This window comes from Bufo bufo, chromosome 2 (assembly GCF_905171765.1).
Source record: "Bufo bufo chromosome 2, aBufBuf1.1, whole genome shotgun sequence".
NCBI lineage: Eukaryota > Metazoa > Chordata > Amphibia > Anura > Bufonidae > Bufo > Bufo bufo.
The window spans coordinates 475,895,753-475,921,624 of NC_053390.1; the positions used below are offsets into that span (position 1 = coordinate 475,895,753).

General features: G+C 42.8%; 1 protein-coding gene across 1 annotated transcript in view; it reads left to right on the plus strand.

The window, feature by feature from the left end:
- Positions 1–24,872, plus strand: part of SMIM24 (small integral membrane protein 24) — a 225,183-nt gene extending 200,311 nt beyond the window's left edge. The window contains exon 4 of the mRNA XM_040420425.1: positions 24,623–24,872. Coding sequence (XP_040276359.1) covers positions 24,623–24,764 — 142 coding nt within the window. The 3' untranslated portion in view covers positions 24,765–24,872. The remainder of the gene's footprint in view (positions 1–24,622) is intronic.
- The last annotated feature ends 1,000 nt before the right edge of the window (positions 24,873–25,872 follow it).

Below are 25,872 nucleotides of genomic sequence, written 5' to 3' on the forward strand. Positions count from 1 at the left end.
CAAATGAGTATTTTGACCACATCATCCTCTTTATGCATGTTGTCTTACTCCAAGCTGTATAGGCTCGAAAGCCTACTACCAATTAAGCATATTAGGTGATGTGCATCTCTGTAATGAGAAGGGGTGTGGTCTAATGACATCAACACCCTATATTAGGTGTGCATAATTATTAGGCAACTTCCTTTCCTTTGGCAAAATGGGTCAAAAGAAGGACTTGACAGGCTCAGAAAAGTCAAAAATAGTGAGATATCTTGCAGAGGGATGCAGCACTCTTAAAATTGCAAAGCTTCTGAAGCGTGATCATCGAACAATCAAGCGTTTCATTCAAAATAGTCAACAGGGTCGCAAGAAGCGTGTGGAAAAACCAAGGCGCAAAATAACTGCCCATGAACTGAGAAAAGTCAAGCGTGCAGCTGCCAAGATGCCACTTGCCACCAGTTTGGCCATATTTCAGAGCTGCAACATCACTGGAGTGCCCAAAAGCACAAGGTGTGCAATACTCAGAGACATGGCCAAGGTAAGAAAGGCTGAAAAACGACCACCACTGAACAAGACACACAAGCTGAAACGTCAAGACTGGGCCAAGAAATATCTCAAGACTGATTTTTCTAAGGTTTTATGGACTGATGAAATGAGAGTGAGTCTTGATGGGCCAGATGGATGGGCCCGTGACTGGATTGGTAAAGGGCCGAGAGCTCCAGTCCGACTCAGACGCCAGCAAGGTGGAGGTGGAGTACTGGTTTGGGCTGGTATCATCAAAGATGAGCTTGTGGGGCCTTTTCGGGTTGAGGATGGAGTCAAGCTCAACTCCCAGTCCTACTGCCAGTTTCTGGAAGACACCTTCTTCAAGCAGTGGTACAGGAAGAAGTCTGCATCCTTCAAGAAAAACATGATTTTCATGCAGGACAATGCTCCATCACACGCGTCCAAGTACTCCACAGCGTGGCTGGCAAGAAAGGGTATAAAAGAAGAAAATCTAATGACATGGCCTCCTTGTTCACCTGATCTGAACCCCATTGAGAACCTGTGGTCCATCATCAAATGTGAGATTTACAAGGAGGGAAAACAGTACACCTCTCTGAACAGTGTCTGGGAGGCTGTGGTTGCTGCTGCACGCAATGTTGATGGTGAACAGATCAAAACACTGACAGAATCCATGGATGGCAGGCTTTTGAGTAATAATAAATTATTCCTCAAAAATACAACTTGCCTAATAATTCTGCACTCCCTGTAGTGTGGATAATGCCTCCCTGTTATATCCTTGCACTATCTTTCCCTGGACTGCTCAATAGTTATTTTTCCACAATAAAGTTTTTTCTGATCAATGTCCCTAGTGCCTGTAATGTCTCTTCCTGCACTAAGTACACTGGAAAATGGCAGCGACCGAGCAGACTGAAGATTTTTATAGGGCTAAGACATCACAAGGGCTGTCTAGCTGCTGATTGGCTGGCTGCATGCATGGCATTGTGGTGTTTCCTCGTTCCCAGGCTTCTTAAGTTTTTTTGGTCCGCATCTGAGACGCCCGTTTCCTAAATTGCGGAAGGCACATGGGCGGCCCATTCTAGAAATGCCTATTCTTGTCCGCAAAACGGACAAGAATAGGATATGTTATATTTTTTTTGCGGGGCTAAGGAACGGAGAAACTGATGCGGACAGCACACGGAGTGCTCCCCGCATCTTTTGCGGCCAAATTGAAGTGAATGGGTCCACACCTGAGCCGCAAAAAACAGCGGCTCAGATGCTGACCCAAAAAAACGGTCGTGTGCATAAGGTCTAAGTGCGAGGAAATGCGACTTCGGGACTGATTTAATTTTTCCTGAAATTTGGATCAAATTCCACTTCGTCAATTTCAATTCTCTCATCTCTAGTGTTGACCCTTCTCTTTCAAGATTTTTGCAATTCACCTTGGCATGCTAGATACCAGTTTCTGGGCCAAACCCTGACTGACGGCAACCAATTCTTGTCTAGTCAATTATTGGAGTTTATCACAATTTCTGTGTTTTTGTTTGTCCACCCGCTTTTAGAAGTTTGACCACAGATTCTCAATGGGATTGAGATCTGGGGAGATTCCTGGCCATGGACACAATTTTACCAAGCAACTTATTGTATTGACTGTATCACTTTTGCCTTATGACATGATGCCCCATCATGCTGGAAAAAGCATTGTTCATCACCAAATTGCTCCTGGATTGTTGGAAAAAGTTGCTCTTGAAGGATATTTTGATACTATTCTTCTATTGATGGCAATTAGGGTTGAGCCGTAAAGTTCAGGATTTTTGGACCCTGGACCCGAACCCGAAAATTTCAGTAAAAGTTTGGGTTCAGTGTTCGGCGCTTTCTTGGCGTTTTTTTGAAAGGCTGCAGAGCAGCCAATCAACAAGCGTTTAACTGTGTGCCCTTAGAAGCCATCACAGTCATACCTACTAATGGCATGGCTGTGATTGACCAGTGTAGCATGTGACCCAGCCTCTATATAAGCTGGAGTCACGTAGCGCTGCACGTTACTCTGCTGTTACTAGTGTAGAGAGATGATGCGGCTGGTGACTTCCGGGAGAGAATAGGACTGAATCTTTGTTCAAATCTAACTCAGCGATTTACATGCATTTTGTTGTGTGGGTGCAGGGCACAATTTTTTTATCCTGCCCTGAGCCCAGTGTCAGTTAGGTGGGCTGCCATTTTATGCAAGCTCAGTGCACCAGCACTGCATCTGAGCTTTTATGACATTGAAATCCAAGCTTGAAAAACAGCACTAATAATCTGGTTGTAAAAAAACACCCTCTTTTAGCAAAATACAACATCTAGTGCACTTGCAGGATTAGTCAGTGTGCAATTTAAGCTAGAAATACAGCCATAATTTTCTGGGTTTTTAAAAACACACTTTTTTGCCAAAATATACAATTTTTCTGGCCTTGCAGCATCAAGATGTTTGAAATTCCAGGATTATATACTGCTGTCATATTCAGTTATTAATCAAATACCCATTTTTGGGACAAATCTTTAATTGCAGCCTAGTGTGGGTCAGGGCGTGTGAGATACACCCTTTATATACTGGGGTTATATTGTTCTATTAATAAAACACCCTTTTTTGGGCAAAATACACAATTTTCCTGGCCTTGCACCATCAGCACGTGTGAAATTCCAGGGTTATATACTGCTGTCATATTCAGTTATTATTCAAATACCCATTTTTGGCACAAATCTTTAATTGCAGCCTAGTGTGGGTCAGGGTGTGTGAGATACACCCTTTATATACTGGGGTTATATTATTCTATTAATAAAACACCCTTCTTTGGGCAAAATACACAATTGTTGCGCCCTTGCAGCATCAAGACGTTTGAAATTCCAGGGTTATATACTGCTGTCCTATTCAGTTATTAAACAAACACCCGTTTGGACAAAAACATTTTATTTGGCAGCCTTTGCTGCAGATGTCATTGTGAGATGTACCCTTTATATATTTGGGTTATATTCAGTTATTTGAAATACAGCCATTTTGGGCATAAATCTCTAATTGCAGCCTAGTGTGGGTCAGGGCATCTGAGATACACCCTTTAAATACAGGGGTTCTATTCAGGTATTTGATATACAACCATTTTGGGCACAAATCTCTAATTGCGGCCTAGTGTGGGTAAGGGCGTGTGAGATACACCCTTCAAATACAGGAGTTATATTCAGTTATTTGAAATACAGCCATTTTGGCCATAAATCTTTAATTGCGGCCTAATGTGGGTCAGGGCGTCGGAGATACACCCTTTAAATACAAGAGTTCTATTCAGTTATTTGAAATACAGCCATTTTGGGCACAAATCTTTAATTGCGGCCTAGTTTGGGTCAGGGCGTGTGAGATACACCCTTTAGATACAGTGGCTTCTATTCAGGTATTTGAAATACAGCCATTTTGGGCACAAATCTTTAATTGCGGCCTAGTGTGGGTCCGGGCGTATGAGATACACCCTTCAAATACAGGGGTTATATTCAGATATTTGAAATACAGCCATTTTGGGCAAACAAATTTAATTGAGGCCTAGTCTGGTTCAGGGTGTGTGAGATACACCCTGTACATACTGTCGTTCTATTCTACTATTATTTAAACACCCATTTAGGGCAAAAGCCTAAATTCGAGAAATATGAGGAGAGCGTCAAATAAGGGACGTGGCCCAGGTCGTGGTGCTGCTGGTGGAGCTCCTGTTGCAGGGAGAGGACGTGGTCGATCTGTGCCAGCAACACGCACAAGTGAAACCCCTTCCTCAGGTGCGAGTAGGCGACAGAACGTGCTGCGGTATTTGGTTGAGCCTAATACAACTCTACGAATGGTGAGGCCTGAACAAGTACAGGCGATAGTAGATTGGGTTGCTGACAGTGGTTCTAGTTCATTCACATTGTCTCCTACACAGTCTCCTGATGAAAGAGAGTTGGCACCTGCAGCTGATGTCCATCAGTCTTTCACCTCACCCACTTGCAAATCAGCCAAGCAGTCTGAGCCCCAAGTCATGCAGCAGTCTCTTCTGCTTTTTGATGACTCTGTTAGCAGGGTTTCCCAGGGCCATCCACCTATCCCTGTCCCAGAAGTGGAAGAGATTGAGTTCACCGATGCCCAACCACTTATGTTTCAAGATGAGTACATGGGAGGACCATCGCAGCACGTCTCGGATGATGACGAAACACATGTGCCAACTGGGGCTTTCGAAAGTGTGCAGTCCCACAAGGAGGGCATGGGTGAAGACTGGGTAAAACATGATGTGGAGGACGATGAGGTCCTCGACCCCACATGGAATCAAGGTCATGCGAGTGACCGATGTAGTTCGGAGGAAGAGACGGTGGTCGTACAGAGCCACCAGCACAGCAAAAGAGGGAGCAGGGTGCAAAAGCAGAGCGGCCGTCCCCTAGACAGTACGCCTGCTACTGCCCACCGCAGCAAGGGACCGAGCACACCAAAGCCAGCTCCAAGGAGTTCCCTGGCGTGGCAGTTCTTCAGACAATGTGCTGATGACAAGACACGAGTGGTTTGCACGCTGTGCAATCAGAGCCTGAAGTGAGGCATAAACGTTCTCAACCTGAGCACAACCTGCATGCATGACCAAGCATTTAAGTGCTAAGCACGAGCTGCAGTGGAGTAGACACCTCAAAAACCAAGAAAGGTCTCTGGCTCCTCCTGCTTTCTCTTCTGCTGCAGTCTCAGCCTCTTCATCCACCTCTGGAGTGAGAGTGCCACCTGCCACCCCGCAAACAGAGGATCTTCCAACAACACCACCACCTGGGTCACAAAGCATCTCCACAATGACCCACGGAAGCGTTCAGCTCTCCATCTCCCAAACACTGGAGAGGAAGAGGAAGTACCCCCCTACCCACCCGCGATCCATAGCCCTGAATGCCAGCCTTTCTAAATTACTGCCCTTTAAAACTATCCGTCTCCACCAGACGGAATGAGTGCATTTCAAAGGCCTTATGGCGGTGACTGTCCCACAGTATGTCGTGCCCAGCCGCCACTACTTTTCCAGGTGAGCCATCCCTTCCCTGCGCAACCAAGTGGGGGACAAAATCAGGTGTACACTGCGCAATGCCATCTGTGGCAAGGTGCACCTCACTACGTCTACGTAAATCAGTAAGCACGGTCAGGGACGTTATATCTCCATAACAGCACACTGGGTAAATGCAGTGGCGGCTGTACCTGAGGCGGATAGCAGTTTTGCGCATGTCCTTCCACCACCGAGGATTGCAGGGCGCTTCAGTTTGCCTCCTGTTGCTTCCTCCTCCTACTCCGCTTCCTCATCCTCTACCGGCTCCTCATCCGACTAAGGGTCTAGCACCCGAAACGCGTCAACTTGTCTTGTGTACCAAGTGGCTGTGTCTGCTGCAAATGAATGTATTAATAAAGAAGAAGTTTTAAAGAGGATCTCCATTTGTATCCGGAACCGTTCCTTTTTTCAAGGGAATAAAATTGTCAGTTACATTTTCAGGTGAAATTCACCAACTTTTGGGTGTGAAGTACCACTGCTATACCTAGTAGACAGGAAAAAAATAAATAATAATTGTTAGTTACATTTTCTGGTGAAATTCATCAATTTTTTGGTGTGATGTACCACTGCTATACCTAGTAGACAGGTTAAAAAAAAATGATTGTCAGTTATATTTTCTGGTGAAATTCACAAATTTTTGGGTGTGATGTACCACTGCTATACCTACAACGACCTACAAGAATCGAAGCCAAAGGTACAAATGCAAAAAAATGGTGTAAATTTTATTAAATAACATGATTACATACGGTACATGACGTTACGTTTAAAAAGAAGTAGCAGCAGGAAAAAAACACCATCCCAGTGGTATACTACATAAGGAATAACGATGATAGCATACCAATCACAAATCTATATAGTATGTGGTGAAGTCTCCTATATACATACGTTCAATATCCCTGCGTAGGACAAGAAAGTCACTTCCAGGGAAGTAACCACAGTCAGAACTGCAAAAATAGCCGGACCATATGGAAACTATGTGTACCCATGGTACCAAGCGGAGTGCTGACCAAAACATAATGGTGAACATATATAAGGGAGACTTACCAAACAAAGTAGTGTATCCAGACCGGGATGGCGTTACCCTAATGCGCGTTTCGGCGTGCCTTCATCAGGGGGTAGCGTCATCACCGTGGATCAAAGATTATAAAAGCCTCTCCTCCAATCAAGTTGCATTAAAATCACTTATAATTCTAATCACCTGGATGTTTTAGCGGCAGGGATCTGATGAACATAGTCCAGCATGCGATCCTCCCCCCAGCTGGTGTCACCTCGTACTGCCCATGACACGTGACGTCTCACGTCATGCGGCCGGCCGACGTCAAGACGCCCGGTGGGAGGTGTCATACGCCGTCTTGTGCATCATCTGCACACATCACAGGGGAGGAGAATCAAATCAGACAGATGCTATGTCATGCCTGCACAAGGATGTCTCTCGTGTGCGCTGTCTCCCCTCACTACACAGCTGTACATGATTCCACAATGTATATTAATCATAGAACACAGTGAACAATATCATAAAATATGTCAGAATCAGTTTTGTATGCACATCAATCACATAGTACCTCCTATACATGATATCAACAGTGTAAAAAATTATACAATATATACATAGCAGCAACATGTAAACTGATATGGAACATAGTTAAATTCCTATACATATTCATGCAGTTCAACAGTTGATATTCACACATATGTACAATCAGCATATAATATGAAATCACACAGTGCATGATCATAAAAAAGACTTCATAATACATGATTACATATAATATAAAGAAAGAAAGAAAGAAAATAATAGATGTGGAAGGGTGATTAATTAGAGTTTAAAAAAAGTGAAAAAATAAAAAGTGAATGAAAAATAAAAATCACTAGAGAATGCATGTGAAGTGCATGAAAAAATGTGCATGGTAGAAAAATGAATGAATGAAAAATAAAACATGGAGGACATTCTCCGTGAAATGTGAACGTTATAATAAATGTAACATGACTCAAATTGTGATGTTAGAAGACCTCATATGTGGAGAGCTGATATGTGAACTACAAGAACTATGTGAAATGATGTAAATAATCACAGCACTAAAATAATGCTGATTCAGACTAAAAATGTATATACATATACATATGTGTGTAGCAATAATAATGGACAAAAAATAAGTCCATAAGAATGTACAGTTGTGTGAATAGGATGTCCAGGAGGATGTGGAGTTACACTAGATGTCTAGATATATAGTGTAGTATATTATAGAGAAGGGTGAGGAAAGGGAGGGGTGAGGAAAGGGAGGGGGGAGGGGGATGGGGGCAAGGGGAGGGAAAAAAAGGGGGGGGGGAGAAGGAGGGGGGTAAGGGGGTGGAAAGGGGGGGGGAGCGAGGGGGGAGGATGGGGAGAGGGAAGGGACGAAAAAGCCGCAGAGTGAAGATCTCACTCAACCTAATGACTGGAAAAAGGGGGAGGGGGGGAGGCTGCCGGTAACAGCCAACCCTCATCCAATGTAGCTTGATGACGAAACCAATTTATTCCTATTGTCCCTATATCCCTATCTTGTCCATCCTGCAATTGTGCAGAGAAATTATTTTTTTCCACAATAATGCCTCTTGCACATCTTTTGGGAGACACCTATGTCATTTCCCGTCAAAAAATTACTTGCTGGTTGAATAAACAGAAACTTTAAGTTTAAATTTGCCAGGGGTATGAATAATTATGGGCAGCACTGTATACCTAGTAGACAGGTTAAAAAAATAAATAAAAATTGTCAGTTATATGGATATATTATGTGTAATCTGGTAAGTTTTGATCTGAGTAGAATTGGTAAAGTCAACAGCTCTTTCTACATTCGGACATGCGACACATCTGCCACATGGGGAACAACCCCATTTTGGTCTATCAGACCTAAAGATTGTCCCCCTCCCTTGGGGGGAATAGTAAGACTTTACAAGATAGTCTCTCAAATTCTTTGACCTCCTAGCCACCAAAGTTGGAAAGGGTGTCAAAAAATTCTCAAGGGTAGGATCCGTTCTTAGGATTGGCCAAAATCTTTTTAACAAATCACGCATATTCTCCCACTGAGAATGATAGTTGGTAATATATCTCACAGTTTCATCTTATTTATCCTTTGGTTTGGAATAGACTAAGCTCTCCCGAGTCATATTCTTGTCCCTATTATAGGCCTTCTTAATGGATCACTTGCTGTATCCTCTTTCAAGGAAACATTTTTTTTAAATGTCAGCTTGTTCGAGGATTATTCGAACAAATCTTCCTAATAAATTGGCCAGTTGGAATTCCTCAAATTGTCTGCTTCGGATGTGAGGATGATGCATGTAGTAATATGTTCACAGACGTCGCCTTCCTATATACATCTGTCTGTAAAAAGCCAAATTCGTCAACCTTAATTGTGACATCCAAAAAATCTATTTTCTTTGGGTTATAATTGAAAGTTAAATGGATGTTGTGTTCATTTACATTAAGATCCCTAATGAATTGTTAAAGCGTATCAGATGTACCATGCCAGATCAGAAAGATGTGTGTCAACACAAAACGTAATAGATCAACCAGACATTTAAACATGTCACCATCATTATCACTCATACTGTAGATAAAAAATAGGATACAGCTCTTATCCCATCTTCGTGTTTGATGTTAGTATACAGTGACTCCACATCATAAGTCACAAGTAACATTTCAGGGTCTAAATGGATACCATCAATTATTTGAAGAAAATCTGCAGTATCCCGAGTGTATGAAGGTAGACATTCAACAAGTGGTTTTAATCTATAATACAAAAATTTGCAGACATTCTCAAAGGGTCCTCCACAACCTGAAATTATGGGACTACCTGGGAGTTTTGTTACACTTTTATGAATTTTGGCTAGGAGATATAGTGTCAGTATCATAGGAATGTTCACAATTAGTCCCTCCCGTAGTTGTTGAGAGATAATACTATCCCCCACAGCTCCATTTAAGAAATCCAGTAGTAATTTACTAAAAGATGAAAGGGGATTGTAAGTGAGTTTTTTATAACATGATGTATCTCTTAACTGGTGGTAAGCTTCCAACTTGTACATTTTACGTGGCCAAATGACCATGCTACCACCCTTGTCCGCCGGCTTGAAGATTAAGTTCCTCAGGGACTGTAACTTCTTCAAACTCCGGCGTTGGTCCAATGTCAAATTGTCCAGTGTCTTACTCTTATGCAACATATGAAATTCATTAGTGACTGATTTTACAAAGAGGTCTACAGCTGGACAAATTGACAGGGGAGGAAATTTCTCTAACCGTTTTTTTAAAACCATGGGGATCTTACCTGATGTATCTACATGTTGTTCTTGTAATAGGCTCTCCAGAATCTCCAGGGCCTCACTTTCTGCAGGTGTATTAAAAACATTATTCCCCTCAGGTTTGCAAAACCACTTTTTAAAAATTAGTAACCGTCCAAAAAGGTGAAGATCTTTCACCACTGTGAAAATATCAAAAGGAGCACAGGGGGCGAAGGTGAATCCCTTCTGTAATACGAAAATATCCTAATCAGATAAATTACCTTCAAGCTGTTGGTATTTTGTGCTCCAGCATTCCTCTCATCCTGTCTCTTCTTATTTGGTTGTCCCTTATGGTCCCATCTCCTCTTGTTTTTACCCTTCCATCTTGTAGTTACACCCGAGCCAGCGTGGCTATCAGTATTGCTGGTTATCGACAATGAAGACATCGAGGAAGTACAGACCAATACATTTGTTTGCTGTGTGTGTCTCTAATGATATACCTTATTCAGCTGCACTTCATTCGAATCCCTGTCAATAATTTTTTTTTTTTATCGCCTGTATTTCCTTTTCCCATATATCTAATTGTGATTCCAGCTGATGGTTGAATGTGTTCCATTCCTCATCTGTTAAGTTCTGCCTAAGTTGTCCCTGTGTTGATTCAATATCTTGATCCAGCGTGCATAACATTTTAGAGTTTAGGCCTACAAGGAGTTCCATAAATTGTAAGGAGCTGTTAGTACAAACTTCCTCCGATTTCTCTATAAACACGAGCGTTGAGCTCGAATATTCGAATAGCGAATATTAATCGCGAATATCGCAACTTCGCTAATTCGCAAATATTTCGAATATAGTGCTATATATATTCACTATTTCGAATAGACTGCAATTTAGCTAATATAGTGCTATAGTATTTTTTTTTGTGTACATTTTTTCAAAAACTGAAGTTCAGAAGAGACAAAAAAAATTAGACTATAAAAAAAAATATTATAGCACTATATTAGCTAAATTGCAGTCTATATGTGTATTTTACGAATATTTGCTATATTGCTATAACTTAGTTTTTTAGAATATTCATCATATTCTAAAACAAGAATATATAGCAATATAGCAAATATTCGGAAAATACACATATTAGCCATAGCCATAGCCAACCAATAGGAAAGTTGCCTTATACAGTTAAAAGAAAATCACAATACGCGAATATTCAATTTTGACGAATATAAGACAAATATTCAATCGAATATTCGCAAAATATTGCGAAATCGAATATGGCACAATCCCGCTCATCACTAATAAACACTACATTTGTAATTGGAAATTATGGAATCACCTAAATGCGTAACCCCCTAGGGATTAGTCTCCGCTGGACATAATTTACCAAAAAAAGCTTTATTCCACCATGTTTTCATCCTACGGTGAAATTGTGTTTTTAATGTGTTCTGAAGCTCACTCACATTTCTCTGAGTACTATAGCCATCTGATGAATTCACATCTCTAAATACTTCTGCAAGGCGAGATTGCCAAGTACATTCTCTTGCCTTTAAGTCCATGGGGTCCGTAACTAAAGGTTCTGTGGGGACCACAGTAACAATTAGCACACACAGGTTACAAAGCATAAAAGTCAAATAATCACCCAGATATAAAACTGGGTATTGTAACAAACCCTCCACAAGAACCCACTCAGTATACAATGAATACACCTACATAAAGAAAAACTGAGACTAAACAGGCAAAAATATATTTTATTAAATACACAATGTATAACATAAGTAAAAAGAGACATGATACATCAAATATAAAGTGCGGTCTACCACTGAGGAGATGTAAAAATTCATATATAAGGGAAGAAGACTAATTCATATAAATACATGATTGTAAAGTCCACCAACATGAGTATTGAAGTGCAAGTGCATATTAAAGTGCAAATGCATATATCATGGCTGGCGGAGTAGCTGACTGCATCACAAAAACCTGAATACAAAATGGCTAGCATAATAATGTTATTAAAGTGCATGTGCAAAATATAATGAAATTATTCCCTCATATGACATAACATCCAAGTATCACATACCCATTTTAGGGAGATCCACCTCAGGAGAGCCGCACACCCCGAACGCGCATTTTGGCGATGCCTTCCTCTTTGGGCATGACTCTCCTTGTAAGTGTGCTCCTTATAAAACACCCAGCTCACCTGGTAGAAATAATACAAATTAAAAATTAAATACAAATTAAAAACATTCATTTGCGCAGTTCTGTGGGGATCGTAGATGGCGTGTGGGCAAGGAGGCGTGCACCGAACACCTGATGGCCAGTCAGGTGATCGCACGCACGACTCCGCCCACGTGACGGGGGCTGGCTGGCTGCTGATTGGCTGCATGCATGGCATTGTGGGTGTTTCCTCGTTCCCAAAATTCTTTGCTCCATGTCCTAACACGTGCAGCAGCCATTTTAGGAAAAAATTTGATTCGTTACCACGAGCCAATTTGGCTTTGGTGCGAATCAAATTTTTCCTGATATTCGGATCGAATTCCATTTCGTCAACTTCGATTTGCTCATCTCTAGTTAGAACACATCACATTAAAAAAGAACAGATGTCATATATCAATTCAGGATATATGAGGCTGTAATATTGCCAGGCATTTAAAAGATTGACGGAAATAAATAATAAAGGTACCCAGGTCAATGTACTGACTAAATAAATCTAATGAAAATTACTAGGATTCAATAAAATCCATCAGTCTCTCATATACATAGAAATCAATAGCACTACATACCCCACAGGAATGTAATAATCACTCACGGAGCCATAATTAAAAAAAATATATACAGCCTAAGGCCCCATGCACACGACCGTATGTATTTTGCGGTCCACAAAAAACGGATACACAAAAAATACGGATGACGTCCGTGTTCATTCCGTGTTTTGCAGAACGGAACAGCTGGGCCCTAATAATAAAGCCTTTTGTGCTGTCCACACACAGTTCTTGTCCATAAAATGGCCACTAATGGAGGGTCATGTGACCAGGGAGATAATTTCCATGTGATCTATCCTCCATTCAAATGCACTGCACCTGTACTAAACTCCCAACAGTACAAGTGCAGATGGCAGATGCAGTGTATTTGAATGGAGGAAGCATCCCATTAGTGGTCATTTTATGGACAGGACCTCTGTGTGGACAGAACAAAAGACTTTGTAAACATGGGAGTATACCCAGTGGCGTTGCTAGGGCTGGTGTCACCCAGTGCGGTAGAAAATGGTGTCACTTCCCCCCCTTCCGAAGCAATAATTTTTTTGCCATATATGGGGGCTATGGTGGTGCTACTGCCATAGGGGGCATCCGTTAGCTCAGCAGACCCCCCCTAGCAGTCAGAGCCTGGTCTCGGGAGGGGCACTTCCAGATTATTTTCTGTCCGCCGCCACAAAACAATGGTGCTTATAGAACAGACTACACAGTGTAGAGGTATACTGTATATTGTGTGGCACAGTGTATATTATATGTGTATAACATAAACATATTTTTTTATTTTTATTTTTTTAACAAATTTTATTGAGCAAATCAATACAGTACAAAAATAGAGCAGTGGAGGAACGACAATCCCCACTACTCTTGCATAGGTCAACAAACAGAATACAGGTCTGTCAAGCACATAGCATATATTGCAGTGTAATCATTGAGGCAAGTCAACGTACGATGACAATTGAAGATTGAGGAGATAAATCATTGTCACTAGAGTTGCAACATCACCGTGTATTTCATCTGTATAGTTCATCCGAGACGGGTCAGGGGAGGAAGTAATACATACAATTGATTTCACGGAAGAGAGTGAATTAGAAGTGAAGAGGGGCAATAGAAGCATCCACCCTGTATAAATAATGCCACTATGGTTTTAGAATATGTAGGGCAATTAGTCTAATAACCTCTAAAGGAGATCCATTGATTCCAGATTTTTAGAAACTTGTGGTGTGATCTCAATTCCCAAGAGGATAGCTCTTCTAAACGGTATATCTGGTCAATTTTCTGGAGCCATTGTTCCATGGGTGGAACATCAGTGGATAGCCATAATAGTGGGACCAATAATTTGGCTGCATTCACTAAATGTTTAAAAAGTGCCACGTTGGGAGGAGGAGGATTACGAGGGAAAAGATTCAGGAGAGCAACTTCTGGTGATGGGGTGATAGTGGAACCACATATCTTATTACATGTTTGAAAAATCTTCAACCACCACTGTTGTAGTATTGGGCACGTCCACCATATGTGGAGGAAAGTACCTCTCTGCTTTAAGCATCTCCAGCATATATCTGATGCCGAAGCTGAATAAAGACATGTCTTGTCAGGAGTTTTATACCAGCGTGTAATAATTTTATAGTTATTCTCCTGAATCCTGACACATCTCGAAGCCTTGTGTGAAGAGTTAAAAATACTGAAATTGTCTTCTGGAGATAAACATCTATCTAGATCTTTTTCCCATAGTCTAATGAAAGCTGGTGTAAAAGAGGTGGGAGGAGTTCTCAACCTATTATACCATTGAGATATTAATTTATGTGGAGTAAAACTTAGAGAAATAAAGTACTCAAACCAAGTTATGGGGCGTAGTAATGTGTGTAATTGGGCGTTTTGAGATATGTATGCCCTTAAAAAATGAAGCCCATTAAAGCTAGATTGGTGTACCTTAAAAAGTTCACACATCAGTTGACCATCATTGTAAAGATCTACTAATTTTGTCTTAGAATGTCTAATCTCACTAGGAAGGCTGTTCATTAAGGCCTGAGGAGCTAGGTGGAATACATCTTCTATATTAAGAATAGGAGACGGGAGTGGAGAGTTTAGGGGTGAGTTCTGTAAAGTGTTCCATGCATGTAAAGTAGTTTTCATGATCGGGGTGATATTTGGGTGGAGAGGTAACGGGGACATACGTCCTAGCAGAGCCGCTCTGAAGGGTAATCCAAATAAGGAGTCTTCCATCGGGACCCAGGATTTTTGTTTAGGGGCAGACAGCCAATCTACTACTCTAGTGAGTAAGACCGCTCTGCCATATAATTTGGGGTCTGGTAGTGATATACCTCCCCTCTCTCTCCGGTGAGACAGAGTTTTTTAAGATATTCTTGCCTTTTTTTTATTCCATATGAAGGACCTGAACATGGTTCTAAGTTTAGAGTAGTACGAGGCGGGAACGGGAATCGGTAAAGTCTGTTGTAGATAAGGGAGTTTAGGGATAACAAGGGAAAGCAGGATATTTTTCCTCCCAAACCACGAGAGTGTAGGGACATCCAGGGAAGCTAAGTCATCAGCTAATTTATTCTGAAGAGGGATGTAGTTCAAGTTAAAGAGTTGGTTTGGGTCCATGCTCATTTTTACACCTAAGTAGGTTAGAAAGGGGGAGGACCAATTAAAAGGTAAACATGACTCAAGTTGATTCCTCAAGGATTTTTTAAGACCAGTGGAGATAATCAGTGATTTATTGTGATTCACTTTGAAATTGGAGAGTATCCCATATGTTTCTATGTGGCCATAAATCTTTGGAAGAGCTGTTTCGGGATTGCACACTATTAAAAGCAAGTCGTCTGCGAAAGCAGCAATTTTGTGCTGTTGGTCACCAAGAGTTATTCCCTGGATGTCCCCATCTATCCGGATGGTCTGCAGTAGAGGTTCTAGGGCGAGGACAAAAAAGAGGGGAGATAGGGGGAAGCCCTGGCGAGTACCATTTCTTATCTTAAAGGGAACGGACAGGGTATCATTTACCCGTACTGATGCTGAGGCATGGAAATACATAGCTTCTATTGCTTGTATAAAGGGAGAAGGAAAGTTGCGGGAACGCAACGCTGAGTACATAAAGGACCAATTGACTCTGTCGAAGGCCTTCTCCGCGTCTGTGCTGAGAAGGACTAATGAGAGGCCTTTTTTTTTGACATAGTGGATAATATTAAGTATACGAGCCGTGTTATCTTTCCCCTCTCTTTGTTTAACAAAGCCCACTTGATCCCTGTGGATTAATGAAGGGAGGAGTTTCGCCAATCTGTTTGCCAGCATTTTTGCCAAGAGTTTTAAATCTATATTAAGAAGGGAAATGGGTCTGTAGTTGGGACATAGAAAATGGTCTTTACCTTCTTTTGGGATTAATGTGATATGAGCTCTGGTCATATCAATAGAAAGTGGCATACCCTGCAGTGTATTGTTAAAAACTGGGAGAAGGTGTGGGATCAGTACTTCGTGGAAAGACGCGTAGTAAGGTGTCGGGAGTCCATCAGGACCTGGGCATTTCCCTCTGGGAGAATTTTTTATGGCCTCGAAAAGTTCATCAGAGGAGAAGGGTGAAGATAAGTGGTTTTTGTCTTGTTCTGAGAGTGAAGGGAGGGCCAGGTTATCCAAATATGAACTATTAAATGGCTTAGGTTCTGTGTCACCCGAGAGAGATTGCGGTGAGCTTAGGTTATAGAGGGATTCATAGTAATCCCTGAATAGAGAAGCTATTTTTATTTGATTCAAACGTTAATTCACCTTCTGGGGTTTTCAGTTTATGAACAAAGATTTAGCTTCTGACGTTTGAGCCTGGACATCATATAGCGGGAGGCTTTATTTCCATGCGCAGATATTTTATATTGAGAGTGCAAAAAGAGCTTGGCAGAAGCCACATTCATGAGGTTTTTGAGGGAGGCCCTACAGTTCCTGTAAGTGTGATTCTAATAGAGATCTTTTATGGGCGCTTTCTAGAGAATTGATTTTTTCATGAAGGGAATCTGTTTTTGTCTCTCCTTTTTAAGATGGGCACCTAGGCTGATACAATGGCCCCTAATAAATGCTTTATGAGCATCCCAAATTGTTTGGGGTGTTACCTCGGAAGTGCAGTTCGTATTAAAGTATTCTTCCAAAAAGCATTTCAGCTTAGATTTGGTGTTCGGCGAGCTAATAAGTTGTTCATTAAATCGCCAGTGGCTAGTGGGCCTATGATTAAGGGGAGATTTCATGTTGAGATATATGGGAGCATGATCGGATAGTATTATGGAACCTATTTCAGCTGTGGAGCACAATTGGAGATGTTCCTTTGAAACAAATAAATAGTCTAATCGTTGATATGACCTGTGCATTGATGAGTAAAAGGTATAATCTCTGGACTCTGGATGCATGGTGCGCCAGACATCAATCAGATGGGCTTTGGCCAAAGTTCGCAGTAGTGAGCGAATGCCCTTTTGGGATTGAGCTGATTTATGGGAGGAAGAGTCGATGAAAGGGTTTAAGACCAGGTTTAAATCTCCACCTAATACTGTAATACCTTCTCTAAAAGCTTCCAATTTTAGCAAAACTGATGTTAGCCAGGATATCTGGCAGCTGTTTGAAGTGTAGATATTTACAAAGGTATACAGGTGCAAGCCTATTTTACCTTTGATCATTATATAGCGACCATCTGGGTCACATAGTTGCTCGACTAATATAAAGGGAATCTTATTCTGAAAACCAATACTCACACGTTTAGAGTTAGATGTGGGGGAACCGCAATGAAACCATGTAGGTTAGAATGAAAATGACAGGTTAGGAAAGTGGTGGGTCTTGAAGTGTGTTTCCTGCAAGAAAACTATGTTTGCTTTATTTTTCCTCAATATCCCAAAAATCTGGCTCCGTTTAGACGGTGAGTTGAAGCCCTTAACATTATAAGAGGCAATTCTAATAGCCATCATAGGGATGAAGAGGAGAGGTAAATTGCTGAGTTATGTATGTATGATAGCTTGTTATAACAGTGAACTGCAAAGGGTACTTAGCCTTTAGCCGGATTGGTAAAAATGAAGGACGTAATTTTGATGATGAGATGACCCACTTCGGATGAACACTCCGTTGACTATTGAGAGACCTAGGAAAAGAACAGTAAAACAAACATAAAATGAATAATAGAATAATGTGATCGAACACAACAACGTAGTCCTGAAGGACCTGTGAAGGGGGGGAAAGTGGCATTTGCCAATAATGGACCCGGCTTTCTGTTATAAGTATAATATAAACCTTAAGGCTGATATCTTATGGAATGGGTGATATATGTGTGTGGGCGCGAATTGTCAAAATCTCCCTCACTAGGTTATCTAATATGAGAGTAAGATGGGACATATATGGAGGTATATCAGTGGGTAAGGGGGGGGGGGGTATGGTAGGGAGGGAAAATAAATCTAGATATAACTTCAAGTCGTTTAAGCTCGGGGAGTTTAAAAAAAAGCAGAGGGTAACCCTGAGGAAGGAGTTAACCTAAGGACCATTAGATAAATAGTCGGACTGTGTATGGTCTAGAAATCGGGTTAAAACCTTGAAGGGATATAAAATACCGGCAGTATAGAATTAAGCCAAAGGCCGCTGAATACAGAACATAGCCCACAGGCGCAGAAAACAGAATAAAGCAGAATAATGATGGGTCCCTAAAATAATCGGATATCCCTAGTAACAACATAAGGTAACATATTACCGAGTGTATAAAGGGTCATAATAAGCCCTAAAAATAAAACTTTGGGGCGTTGAAGTACATAATATGGTAATACCAAGCTGAATACTCTTAAGATTAAGCCCGAGGCCGCTAGATACATATTATAGCCCGAGGGCGCTGAGAACACTATATGGCATTATAATGCTAAATACATAAGAAAGTAGTATGGCAATACAATACTTGACCACTAGTGAGATTAAGCCAGAGGCCGCTGAATACATAATATAACCCTAAGGCGCTGAGAACACTATATGGCGCTATAATGCTGAATACATAAGAAAGTAGTATGGCAATACAGTACTTGACAACTAGTGAGATTAAGCCAGAGGCCGCTGAATACATAATATAACCCTAAGGCGCTGAGAACACAATATGGCAGTATAATGCCTGACATATAGTAAGTCCGAATATTAGAAGGGAGATACTGAGGTAATGTGTCACCGGGTATATCGATAAGGAAAACTGCGTACCTAGCCTAATCATATACTGTATCTCCAGGAATTTTATATGGCAGTTATATTTCTGGTCACGTCATGAGACAACGTGACCAGGGATAAATCCTAAGGCACAATAATGCAGGGTAAGCTACTCATTAGCGGTCAGGGAAAGCTGGGTGTATAAAATAGCCGGACGTCCCTGAAAACAGTATAAGGCACTATAATACCTGATATATTAAGGGCCATCATGGACCGTAATGCCCAATGTCGTTAGGTATATCGCACTGTAAAGGTTAGGAAATACTGATTATATAACACAGCATGGTGGCACTGACAGCAAAATATTTCTAAAGATTACTGAGAGCATCCTGAGATAATATATCAAGAGGTAGACATTGAAGGGTTATGTCACAGGATGCCTTACATGAAAAGGACATGGCGTATTGGGTATAACTTAAAGCAAGAGGAAGGAAAGAGGGAATCGAGAAATGTGTCTTGACAAGGAAAGATAGGAAGGAAAAGAGGGATACAGGTAGGGAAAGTTAATAGGTTTATACTCATCATATAGACAAATAATGAGGAGACATATTGCGACTTTGCTTCAGAAGACGTCTGTAGCTATGCGTCTTGGGGTGAGGGGCTGGCTTTTCTTCTTCTCCTTCTGTCTTTGGGCCTTGGGAGTGCCTTTTATTTCATAGGGCACAATCCTGGGTAGCTCCGGTAGTGCTGTTAAGTCCTGGACTGCATCCCAGTCCACGATTTCCATGGGAGGAATTTCCAGGAGATCAAATGTTGGGCCTAAGTCCAGATGAGATTTAATGGTGATCCTCTTGCCAAGGTAGGAAAAAGATAATCCAAAAGGAAACTGCCATCTGTAGAGGATTTTATGATTTCTGAGCCAATCTGTGAGGGGTTTGAGGGATCTTCTTTTTTGAAGTGTCATTGGGGCTAAATCTTGATAGACACTTATCTGCACCCCGTTGTATTTCACTCCTCCTGGCTGACGGGTCTTGGATATTACTGCCTCCTTATCTTGGAAGTGGAGGAAACGGCATATGATGTCTCTTGGGGGCTCATTGCCCTTTGGTTTCGGACGTAAAGCCCTGTGAGCTCTCTCAAGGACAGTCGAAGCGGAGCGTTCTGGGCCCAGTAAGTCATCGCAAATTTCTTTAACAATCTCTGCGGAGTCTTGAGGAGAGTCCATCTCTGGGACACCTCTAAAGCGCAGGTTGTTCCTTCTCCCTCGATTTTCCTGGTCTTCCAGGGCACTAAATGCAGCATTTAGATGTGCTTGACATTTCTGAATACTAATGGCTGTGGCCGCCTGGAAATCCAGGATCACGGCCTGGTTGATCTCTAGGACTTCTACCCTGCCCCCCACATGCCGGGCGTCTTGTCTCAGGGAGAATAGTTCAGACACGAGCGGTTCCATCGCTCTTTGTAAAGCAGAGTCCAGGTATTTTCTGGAGATTGGGAGGTGTTTGCGATGTTTGTGATCTTCCACATCGCTGCCGTCAGCTTGAAGATCCGGCTCACTCTCCTCTGTTTCTTTGCATGCCTCTGGCATGCTTCCTGAGCTGCACAGATTGCGGCAGCTTTTTTAATAAACTTATCCATATCCCCACAGTTTGTCGAGTGCTTTTGAGTGAGGGATGAGTCCCCCGCTCTCTGCTGGCCGATTTTGCCCATTCTAAATGCCAGGTAGCTAACGTAAGCCAATATAAAGCCGGGTCTTGGTAGCAGAGCTCAGGCACACACGTCCATACCGGTCAGGCGCTAGCTCCGCCCCCCAACTAACATAAACATATTTCACATGAAAACTTACAGTTACTTGGCTTGGCCCTTGGGGATCTCGGACACCACTTCAACACTTGGCCGGGGGCTCGGTGGAGCTGATGTATTTTATCCTAATGAGAAAGATTTCATAATAAGGATTTGGAGAAGGGGCAGAGGAATAGCAGAGCAGGGAGAGGCTGGTGCTGCTACTAGGGGGTCATACCATGGGGGAGTAATAAAGCCCACCATAATGCCCCCCCAGTAGAAATAATTCTCCTTATAATAGACAGTGCAAAAATACCCCCTTGTAATTCCCCCAGTTGAGCTAATGTCCCCATAGTGCCCCCATAATGTCCCAGTATAAAATACCCATATATAGTGCCCACAGTAAATTCCCCCATAGTGCTCCTCTCCCCCCTTCCTGCTAGTGCCCCCCATAATGTACCAGTATAAAATGCCCCATATATAGTGCCCCAGTAGATGCCCCCAGTGTCCGGCCTCTGATAGGCTGCCGGCCTAGTGTCCCCCATAATGCCCCCCAATAATGTGCCAGTAAGTGTCCCCATAGATGCCCCCCCATCATGTGCCAGTAACAACTGCCTCTCTCCCCCCCCACATGTCCCAGTATCATAGTGCCATCTTCCCCCCAATGTGCCAGTATCAAGTGCCTCTCTCCTTCCCACCCCCATGTGCCAGTATCATAGTGCCAAACCCCCCCACCTGCCAGTATCAAGTGCCTCTCTCCTCCCCCCATGTCCCAGTATCATAGTGCCATCTCCCCCCAAAAAAAGTGCCAGTATCAAGTGCCTCTCTCCTCCCCCCATGTCCCAGTATCATAGTGCCATCTCCCCCACAAAAAAAGTGCTAGTATCATAGTGCCATCCCCCCCCAAAAGTGGTGCCAGTATCAAGTGCCTCTCTCCTTCCCCCATGTGCCAGTATCATAGTGCCAACCCCCCATGTGCCAGTATCAGGTGCCAACCCCCCTCCCCCCCATGTGCCAGTATCAGGTGCCAACCCCCCTCCCCCATGTGCCAGTATCAAGTGCCTCCCGCTCCCCCCATGGCAGTAACAGTCGGGTATTTAAAATAAAAATAAAAACACTTATACTTACCTCCATGTCAGCGATGCGATGCAGCCTCTTCCTGTGTCCCGTCCTGTATGTCCATATATGGAGTCAGTGCTTGTATTTCAGAAAAGTTTCTGCTTGGATTTGAACCCACGACCTTCTGTATCAAAGGCAAAGCACTTACCCACACAGCCATAAGAGCTGCATTGCCACTGACTGAAAAAATATGAGACTTATACTGTTATAGCTGGCTAAATGTACATCTATACACATGACAGCTGCCCTAACACACCCAGCACTGCTATATCGCTATATGACAGCTGTCCCAGCACACTCAGCTCTGTTATATCTCTATATATGATAGCTGCCCCAGCACACCCAGCTCTGCTACATCTAATACACATGACAGCTGCACCAGCACACTCAGCTCTACTATATCTCTATATATGACAGCTGCCCCAGCACACCCAGCTCTGCTACATCTATATATCTCTAAGTATTGCTATACAGTAGATAGATATATAGAGATATAGCAGAGCTGAGTGTGCTGGGGCAGCTGTCATGTGTATAGATGTAGCAGAGCTGGGTGTGTTTGGGCAGACGTCATGTGTATAGATGTAGCAGACCTGGGTTTGCTGGGGCAGCTGTCATATATAGAGATATAGTAGAGCTGAGTGTGCTGGTGCAGCTGTCATGTGTATTAGATGTAGCAGAGTTGGGTGTGCTGGGGCAGCTATCATATATAGAGATATAGCAGAGCTGAGTGTGCTGGGACAGCTGTCATATAGAGATATAGCAGTGCTGGGTGTGTTAGGGCAGCTGTCATGTGTATAGATGTACACTTAGCCAGCTATAACAGTATAAGTCTCATATGTTTTCAATTAGTGGCAATGCAGCCTTTATGGCTGTGTGGGTAAGTGCTTTGCCTCTGATACAGAAGGTTGTGGGCTCGAATCCCAGACACATCTCTCCCTCTCCTGAGGACGGTGGAGACGACTGCAGATAAAGCCGATGATGCCTCCACTTCTGTGTGGAATGACCCTACATCAACCCTACCAGGCTATATGCCTGGTTTAATAGGGTTGATCCTGGTGACAGAGCCTCTTTAAGAATTGGAAACATTGGCTACTGAAAAGTCCTGATTTGGGCCTCATGCACACGACCGTTCCATTTTTTGCGGTCCGCAAACCATGGATACGCAAAAAACGGAAGCCACCCGTGTGACTTCCGCAATTTGCGGAACGGAATGTGCGGTCCATTGTAGACATGCCTATTCTTGTCCGCAAAACGGACAAGAATAGGAAATGCTATTTTTTTTTGCGGGGCCTCAGAACGGAGCAACGGATGCGAACTGCACACGGAGTGCTGTCCGCATCTTTTGCGGCCTCATTGAAGTGAATGAAAAAGAGAGGAATAATCCAGCTTCATCTTCAACGTGGCAGCTTTATTGGTAAACGTAGTGCATTAAAAACCATACAGACAGTCCATGTCAACGCGTTTCGGATCCCCTTAATGCTGATCCCCTTAATTCTGATCCTGTGGATCAGCATTAAGGATCAGCATTAAGGGGATCCGAAACGCGTTGACATGGACTGTCTGTATGGTTTTTAATGCACTACGTTTACCAATAAAGCTGCCACGTTGAAGATGAAGCTGGATTATTCCTCTCTTTTTCATGATTAAGAATCTTTTTCCGTCCGGTTCCTGACGGCAATCCGTGCTTCCATGAGTATTCACATACAGGTGAGCACACCCAACCCTCATTCACTTGCACTTTCAGCATTGAAGTGAATGGGTCCGGCTCGGATGCGGACACGAAAAACGGTTGTGTGCATGAGGCCATAGAGAAATGTACCAATATGCTGGAAGAGGATAATATATCATTCTGCCACAGATTTATCGAATTTCTCCCTTTAGAGCTTGAAATGTGGGTAGGAGGGAATAGGGTATTTTTTGAGCGTATTGTAAATTAAAAGTGGATTATTATGTACTGTATTTTATATGCAAAGAAAAATAAAAAATGGATAAAAAAGCTTTCACTAATAGCAACTGATCCCTAGGACAGCTACTGTATAATTAGTGAAGGGGTTGCAGCCATTACTCAGCTCTGATCAACATAGTGGGCTGAAGCTGCTATACCCTTTTTAGCATAATTGTAACATTTAACACCATGGAATAAAAGACTACTGACTGGGATGGCATATTAGGGCTCTTTCACACTTGCGTTCTTTTCTTCCGGCATAGAGTTCCGTCGTCGGGGCTCTATGCCGGAAGAATCCTGATCAGTTTTATCCTAATGCATTCTGAATGGAGAGAAATCCGTTCAGGATGCATCAGGAATTCAGGATGTCTTCAATTCCGGACCGGAACGTTTTTTGGCCGGAGAAAATACTGCAGCATGCTGCGCTTTTTGCTCCGGCCAAAAATCCTGAACACTTGCCGCAAGGCCGGATCCGGAATTAATGTCCATTGAAAGGCATTAATCCGGATCCGGCCTTAAGCTAAACGTCGTTTCGGCGCATTGCCGGATCCGACGTTTAGCTTTTTCTGAATGGTTACCATGGCTGCCAAGACGCTAAAGTCCTGGCAGCCATGGTAAAGTGTAGTGGGGAGCGGGGGAGCAGTATACTTACCGTCCGTGCGGCTCCCCGGGCGCTACAGAGTGACGTCAGGGCGCCCCACGCGCATGGATGACGTGATCGCATGGACACGTCATCCATGCGCATGGGGCGCTCTGACGTCATTCTGGAGCGCCCCGGGAGCCGCACGGACTGTAAGTATACTGCTCCCCCGCTCCCCACTACTACTATGGCAACCAGGACTTTAATAGCGTCCTGGGTGCCATAGTAACACTGAACGCATTTTGAAGACGGATCCGTCTTCAAATGCTTTCAGTTCACTTGCGTTTTTCCGGATCCGGCGTGTAATTCCGGCAAATGGAGTACACGCCGGATCCGGACAACGCAAGTGTGAAAGGGCCCTTAGAGACAGATCCCCACTGTTTAAAAGACTTGTTTACATATATGGATGATAAAAACTTTCCAAATATATGTAATATATTAAGTTCATAGCTCATGTTTAATTTTCTAAGTAATATTTGTTGTATACTTACAGAGTTAATATGAATGTCTATGACAATGCTGTGCTTGATGAAGAAGGATTGGAAGACAAGCTAAAAGAATATGAGGAAAACAAGAAAGCCGCTGGCAAGTGGGTCGAAGAAGAAAATGCAGAGCCAAAAGTCACAGCAATGTGACATTACATGAGTGCCTTTATACTAAACTCAGAAATGATATGTGCTGCAAACATATTTGTTTCCTCCCAAACTGATCTTGCTTGAACATGTTTAATAAATTCTTGCCATCACCACTGATAAAACAGAGCCTTGCATTACAAACTGACTTCTATAAAGTTATTATTATTTCTGTATTTTTCCATTCGCTAGTCATGTAGAATGGTCCATGGACATAGAAGATTGTGACACGGGTAGCATCGGTGTAAGCCCACCTATAATAATTCATGTATACAGGGGCGAATTAGCCATAGACCCTACAGGGAAACTTCCCAGTGGGCCAATGCTCAGCGGGCTGCCCAAGCCCTTCTCGTAAACCACTGGCTGGGTACATAATGATCTGATGCTCTAAGTATTAATTAATGCTAGGAGCACCAGGTACTTATGCATCTGGCCAATGGCTCCAGGTGCCCTCCTGAATTCAATTGCATCATGGTCCTTAGGATAGTGATACAGTTGAACACTGTACCGAGGATGGCAATATATTGTGCCACAATGTCATATTTGTTTCTGCTAAAGCAGTATTTTGTGCTTCAGAATGGTATTTCAGGCCCCACCTACTTCTGTTGTTCCTGCCACTGTCAATTTGGACCAATCTACAACATGGGTCTTTTCCAGGGTCACTTTAAGTTCCCAGTCTGTCCCTGAATGTATATGGCATGTATTATTAGAGAAATTATAACCTACAAAGGTTTTAAAGGGGTTGGCCAATCTCACAAATTGGTGGTGTATAACTAGGATATGCCACTGATGTCACCTCTGGGACCTGCACCTATCTCTAGAAAGGGGCTCCCAAAGTGAGTGAGGGCGCACCGCAAAAGCCCATCCACCCTCCACTCACTTCTATAAGTGTGCTGAAAATAGCTGAGTGTTGACTGGATTGGTGGCCGTGCTTGGGTAGTGCGTTCTCCATTCACTTCTATGGGATTTCTGGAAATTGCTGAGCATGCTCACTCGCCTCTTTTAGGAACTCCCATAGAAGTGAATAGAGAGCACGCCACACATGCACAATACTTTCTCCTTCGTTTTGGGGCCCTCATTCTAGAGATCGGTGCAGGTCCCAGACGTGGGA